This window comes from Toxotes jaculatrix, chromosome 18, assembly GCF_017976425.1.
Source record: "Toxotes jaculatrix isolate fToxJac2 chromosome 18, fToxJac2.pri, whole genome shotgun sequence".
NCBI classification, from domain to species: Eukaryota; Metazoa; Chordata; class Actinopteri; family Toxotidae; genus Toxotes; species Toxotes jaculatrix.
The window spans coordinates 4806864-4813965 of record NC_054411.1 but is presented as its reverse complement, the minus strand read 5'-3'; the positions used below and the strand labels follow the sequence as shown (position 1 = coordinate 4813965).

General features: G+C 44.5%; 1 protein-coding gene across 1 annotated transcript; it reads right to left on the bottom strand.

Moving 5' to 3' along the window:
* Positions 1-1486: 1486 nt before the first annotated feature.
* LOC121198723 (neurogenic differentiation factor 2-like) lies at positions 1487-5562 on the bottom strand. Its single transcript, XM_041063024.1, has 2 exons — positions 5441-5562; positions 1487-2562 (listed from the first exon to the last, which is right to left on the bottom strand). The coding sequence occupies exon 2, from the start codon at positions 2555-2557 to the stop codon at positions 1487-1489; it is 1071 nt and encodes a 356-aa protein (XP_040918958.1). The 5' UTR covers positions 2558-2562; positions 5441-5562.
* Positions 5563-7102: the final 1540 nt, after the last annotated feature.

Below are 7102 nucleotides of genomic sequence, written 5' to 3'. Positions count from 1 at the left end.
TCAATTGTGTGTGAAGGGAAACACATATTGGAAACCCATTCATTGATGAATGATTAGTGGGAGGCCATGTTCGATAGGTGGGGGGGAAAGAAGTCCAGTTGCACAGTCTCATTTATTGTCATTTTATTTTTACCACACAGTTGGTTGAATACAAAGTTGAAAGACTTGAATTTTATGAAAAAAATGATCAGCAACACATGGGATCCCTTCATTTTCATGGACTATTAACATTAATTACAAAAAACAACACAATAAATACGTGCAATAATAATAATAATAATAATAATAATAATAATAATAATAATAATAATAATAATAATAACTTCAACAGCAGAATATAAATCAAAATTAAAATATTGAATCAAGATTTAATTTGAACTGAAAATACAGTGCAATGGTTCAAGTAGAAGAATAAGAGAAATATGAATAAATAATAGTAAAAAACGAAAATGAGAAAAATGTTTGATTTCATTGTATTTAGATGATTTTTCTTTTTTTTCAGAAGTTAAAACATTTTGGCCAGCCCAGCCATTGTTAGATTCGCTAGGTGTTAATTGAAGTGTACAAGTCTGTGTGTGTGTGTGTGTGTGTGTGTGTGTGTGTGTGTGTCTGTGTGTGTGTGTGTCTGTGTGTGTGTCTGTGCCTGTGCCTGTGTGTGTCTGTCTGTGTGCACCCGTGCGTGCAACAACAGTGCTGATGAAACATACAGTGTCTTTCTGGGGCCTTGTTGCCTCGCTCTGTGGTCTCGTTGGGTTTTGCATAGATGCGAAACGATTGGATTGATTTGCTGGAGAACAAATTACTCTAAAACTTCCCAACTAGCACATTTCTCTCGCTTCAACATTTCCCTCTGCATTATTATTATTATTATTTTTATTTTTTTTTTGGATTTCATCGTTTTCCAAAAAAAAAAAAAAAAAAAAACCACCACAACTTCCCAAGTCTCGCACATAGAGGCGAGCAAATGTGATTTGCATTAGCTTGTTCACCGATTTATTATTTCTAATTTCTTAATATTAGCTTAATGTATGAAAATCACCGCCAATGTCAGGGTGTGTAGCTGTAGCCAGTGATGTAGTGGAAAATAAATAAGTGGGTATACTTTGACTTCCAGTCATCAAAATGCAAACAACCACCAATACAAACACAAATCACATTTTAAAAACATTGATTATTTGAAATTCCCTTGTTCTTGCTGTGATTTGTTTATCAAATTTCCTCTTAGAGATTTCAGCTTTCAAAAAAAAAAAAAGCTGGATAAATTCTATTGCGCAAAATGAGATTGTGGGTTAGGTGGATTGCCCTCCACTACGTCCCTGACTATAGCAAACCAAGCGTTTAATACTGAATAAATCAAAGGGAAAACACCAATGACAACGAGTGAAACATCTCTCCAGAATGCCTAAATCCTGGCGGGTAAGCTTGTTAAAAAGTGTGCCGTGGATAGACTGTTGATTGCAAGGGGACGCACAATTGGCTTCACATTTTAATTGTGAAAAAACGCGTTCAGTTCGTCGTACACGGGGGCCCGTTCGTGGTGTAAGTGCATGTCGTGGTAAGGCAGGACGTTTTCAGAGTGAATGCCGCTCCGGGCCCCCGAAGAGCCAAACACCAGGTTGTGGGGCCCGGTGGGTCTGGAGCCAGGCAGGCCGGAGTAATGCATAGAGTAGTGGTACCCCTTCTCGTTGTCGGGGGACGCAGAGCCTTGGTGCTTCAGGGAAAAGTTGCCATTGATGCACAGGGGCGGGCTGAGGGGCCCCTCATACTCGGGGCTGTTATACTCCGGGGATCCGCTCCCACCATACAGAGAGTCGTAAGCCGAGCAGTAGCCGTGCGTCCTCAGTGGGTGCGAGTTCGAGCCCGGCTGGCAGTGGGGGCTGGACAGACGCGCACACTGGTAGGGGTAGGAATGCATGGAGAAGGAGCCGGATCCGTACCTGCCCCCATCCTGACACTGCTGCTCCGTCAGGAAGTTGCGGGAGTTCAGCTGCAGGCATCCCGCCACTAGGTTGGTTGTGGGCTGGGAGAGTCCCTTGCACAGCGTCTGGACGTAGGACACAAGGTCAGGCCTTTTCCCAGAGCGCAATATCTCCGACAGGGCCCAGATATAGTTTTTGGCCAACCGCAGCGTCTCGATTTTGGACAGTTTTTGCGTTTTGGAGTAGCAGGGCACCACTTTACGCAGATTGTCGAGCGCAGAGTTCAGGTCGTGCATGCGGGTCCGCTCCCGTGCGTTGGCCTTTATCCGTCGCATTTTGGAGCGCTCGATCCGGGCCTGGGTCATTTTGCGCTTCTTGGGTCCCCTTTTCTTGGGTCTGTCCCCCTCTGTGTCCTCTCCGTCGTCCTCTTCCTCCACCTCGTCGTCCTCGTCGTCTTCCCCGGCGTGTTCTGAGTGCGTCCGGCTGCCTCCTCTCAGGTCAGAGGCATCCATGTCGTCCTGGTTGTCCTGTTCCTCGTCTTTGATCTTGGAATCCTCATCTTCGCTGTCCTCCGCCCAGCCGGAGTATTTCTGCACGTCGGGAAGCAGCGAGGGGTCACTGAAAAGCCTCGTCAACATTGTGGCTCTGGAGGGAAAGAAAAAGAAATCGAAAATTAGGCCCCACGAGCTCAGGACATGGACACAGTGTCTATGTGGCTTTATAATGAGAAAATAATAAATCTCAGGAACTTCTATCATAACGACTCCACAGCAGAAAAAAACTCACTGACCTTTTTAAAAATCGTTTTTTGTCATAAATACATTCAAGTCGTTATTTTTTGCGTTAAAGACAAAAACTGTAAACTTGGGTAAAATTTAAAATAAGGGGGAAAAAAATCATCCCCTGGAGCTTTGCGCTGGGTTACAGCCAGACGGATCCCCATTTAATTCCCTGCTGTCATCCGTGTGCCCTGTCGCGTCCTCTCGCAGCGGGTCCCAGCGGCAGGGTCCACATTACAGGTCCCATGGGGGCCCCCACTTTCACTCCTCCTGACGCCCATATACACTCCTGGCTGCATTCCAGCACTATTCATCCACGCCACACACCTCTCCTCAGAGGAGGCGAAAGGGATTTTATTTAATTGATAGGCTGTAGCTCAGTTTAAAGTCACGCTGATTATTAAATTAAGGTTTATATACATATCCTAACTCAAGCTGTAAAGGGGTTTTCAGAGCAATTTTTAATATCATGGCCTGTAAGCAGCACAGCCAAGAGGAAAGGTAGCGTACAATTATCATATACACCTTGGAAAATGTCAAACCTTTATGTTATATAACTAATAATAATAATAATAATAAGAAGAAGAATAACAATAATACAAATTAATAAAACAATAATAAAACAATAATAATAATAATTTGCTTTTTGGCGAAAATACTTGTAAAATATTTCGGAAAAACACCTCAAAAATCACTGTTAGCTCAGCTGTAACGAACCACAGTTTAACTATTATAAGCCAATTAACTATCAACAGTGAACCATTAGGCAAACATGCTAATTAATACATGTGAAAAAAAAAAGAAACTGAACTGATCAACCTACCACTCGATTAGTAAATGCAGTGCATCCCAGAAAATGAGGCTACAGAGAGACGAGGGGATCTCTGACAGCTTCAATAAGCCTCCATTGGCTTCCTCCCTAACATGTTTCACTTCCCATCTATTATTATAGTGCAGCAGCACATAGACTTGCAGCCCATGCTAAGGTAGGCTGTGATGGTTGGTTAATTATCTCGGGGGGTGTGCCAGGGGCAAAATCTAGTTTTTAAATCTCGGGCTCAGGAGGTTTGCTCAATTAGAAGAAAAAAAACACAACAACGTTTAATTAACAGACCATGCAGCTTACACGAAATAGATTTCACACATAATTCAGTATGCACGAGTGCATGATTTCAAAGCACTTTTTTTAGTCAGCGATAACCCTTTACAGATGGAAATCGCTTGTATCCCTTTTAGCCCTCGTTAAATATAAAAAACATAACTCGTGAAACACAAACATCCAATCTTCAAATCAAATCCCCGCCTTTGCTGCACAGTAACAGCAAACGCCTGTGGTTTTAAACACTGTTATGTCGAGACAGATCGCTGAAGATAAAACTGGACAAACAGAGATAAATCATGCTGCACACTGCCTGTCACAGTCAATGGCGTTGTCCCACCCTTTCATTTGCTCCGAGACTGAACGTGCAAATCATCGACAAAATCATCAATAAATCTCCCACCGAGGACGTCCTTCGCTGGGGCAACGGAGCTGACATAAAAATCTTCCACAGAAAGTCTTATCTTCAACACTCATTGTCTTTTTTTTTTGTTTCTCTCTGATTCGAGGTCCAGACGCAGGAATCTCTAAATCAAATTAGTGTCCGATATGATCTATTTACAGCCCGTGCGCTGCTGTAAGGGGCTACTCCAATCCTCAGGACTGCTCCCTGTAAATGATCCTGGAGGAGTGAAATCGGGGCCGGGAGACGCTCGCCTTTTGACTCGAGCGTGGTATTTGATCTTAGCTTTTATAATCCAGGTAGATTTGGATGTCAAAAGTTGAAGGGCACGCAGATAGAGAGAGAGAGGGAGAGGGAGAGAAAGAGAGGGAGAGAGAGAGAGAGAGAGAGAGAGACTGAGGAGCTGTTTGTGCAAGCGCGCCCTGACGGAAACCCAATAACCTGACAAACATGGAAATGCCGTGTATGTCCATTTATGACATTTTGGTTGGAATGGTTCTCAAAACGTGCCGTCACCAGAACAGACAATGCAAAGAATCTACGTTTCGTGGATCGATACAAACATACCAGAGCAAAGTCACTAACATAAGGCGACTATACATTCGATTATCACATGGATTCATGCCAGTCGATTACCCTTTCAACCTGCAAATTATCAGCGATTTAGGCGATTTAATTCACCTCAACACGATTATTTAAAAAAAAGTATATTAAAACTATATAAAACGCAGGTGAACACCTTGAATTAACATACATCTGTTCATCTGTTTATTAGATTATTTTTTTTTCCTCCATTTTGGACGGCCACTTCAGCATCCAGATTTTTTTTTTTTTTTTTTTTTTTAAGCCAGTGTTGTTTATGTTCCAACTTACCTCGGCTCGAGCTCTTCACAGGGGATGGGAGGAAAAAAAAATAAAAACACGCGCTTGAGTTTCAGACCATCTTATGGGACCGCACGAGCGAGCGAAGCAACGCTCCTTGTCAGCGTATAGGTGCAGGCAGCGCGCGGCTTTCTTTCACTGGCGCTGATGGGTTGTTTAGTGGTGCTTCTCTCCCAGCGCGCGCACTCGAATAACCGGAGCTTGTGAACGAACGTGCGTCTTGGCGTGTCCGCGTGTATATGTGTGAGTGAGTAAGTGAGCATGTATGCATGTGTGTGTCTGTGTGTGCGTGCATGTATGTATGCATGTGTGTGTGAGTGCGCGTGTGGCAACCGTGAGCTACCGGGGACGGGGTTACATACCAGCTAAGGCTGTGATGCCAGCGCCCATATGGCTGGCACGTCACCGGCAAGAGCCATCACATGAGAGCCCGGTGATTGACATGCGCCCGCATTCGGAGAGATTTGCCCTCCCGGGGGAAGAGAGACACGGGGAGAGAGAGGGAGAGAGAGAGAAAGAAAGAGAAAGAGAGAGAGAGTGTGAGAGAGAGAGAGGAGAAGGAGGAGGAGGTGGAGGTGGTGGAGGAGGAGGAGGAGGAGGAGGGCTCCGCCATCTGTCACCGCGCTAGCGCTCACACAGCCAGAAAAAAGGAGGAAAAACAGAAGAGAGAGGGAGAAAATAAAATGGTGGAACAACAAAACTCATCACTGTTGACCTGTGCTGCTGCTTCAAGGGATTTTTTTTTTCTTTTGGTCAGACCTGAGAATTTTCTCATTCACCTGCCAAACTCACAGTCAGTGTTTAATGTAATTTACAGGAGATATTCCAGCAGTCACCATGAGGACGGTTATAGTGATATGATGGGAGGTAAACATACAATGAAATATGAAAAGGTCGATGTATATCTCAGTCCTTCTAACTTCCAGCAGGAGTGTGGTCGTGATTGCACCTCAGGGTTAGACATGACCTGTCTAGGCTGTAAAATACTGTGTAGTTTTATAGGCATGAAGTGACAATACAGTAGATAAACTATGACCTCCAGCCAAAGAAGTGCTGCTATAAAAACACATCTACACAAGCAAGCAATCAGTTATCTTTTGTCAAAAGGTCTTTTCTCATATACAATATATAATATCACATAAAGCCTATTATAAAATTACATCAATTAACTGATGGGCCAATGAAAGGTGGATAAACTGGGTTTAGTTGCAAGGTTCACCCTCCACCACATCTCTGGTACACAAGCAGCATGGGGGTGGGGGGATGGGGATGCATTATAAGTGCATTAAGGCCGTGCAACAGAAGGCATATTGTTTATTTATTTACCTAATTCGATCAAATTATGCTGCGATGTATTCAGAGGAACAACAACCAAAACCAACTCTGATTTGTTCTGACTCTTGTGGGCGAGACACCGGGCGCAGATGACCCCCCTAGCCAAAGCCACAAATGAGTCAGATTAAAAGATAAAATATTACATAGGCTTCTGCTGTGCGCATGGTGTGTGTGTGTGTGTGTCTGTGTGTGTCTGTGTGTGTGGGTGGGTGGGTGGGTGTGGACTGGTGCTCATGTGGTTAAGTGTGGAGATCAAATGTTTACTGGTAGCTGTGTCCGAATGTGTGAGGTTTGCCAGAGCTGCCGCTGGTGTTTCCAGCGTGTGGTGCTGAGTGAGGGGGCGCCTGCAGGGGCGAGCATCAGAAACAGGGGGAAAGAGACACAGAGACACACTGAAAAGAAGGGTGAGAGAGAGAGAGAGAGCAAGTGAGACCCAGGTGTGCAGACCCACTAGGGATGTATGAAAAATGAGGAGGAATGGGGGGGTGTAGCTGTTGATGACAGGGAATTGGTGCGGGTAGGAGCTGGCAGAGGTGCCCAAGATTTAGGAGGAGGCATGCTGGCATATCAGCAACGTAAATGCAAGAATTCCTTGCCACCAGCATCCTCTTCCCCCCCAGTATGTCTGCTTCACTGTATTGTGTCCATCCCAGCGCAGAGATCTCTCTATTTAGCAGACATTAGT

Bases quoted from the DNA above. Each gene is read 5' to 3' on its own strand.
- LOC121198723 (XM_041063024.1), bottom strand. From the start codon at position 2,557: ATGTTGACGAGGCTTTTCAGTGACCCCTCGCTGCTTCCCGACGTGCAG.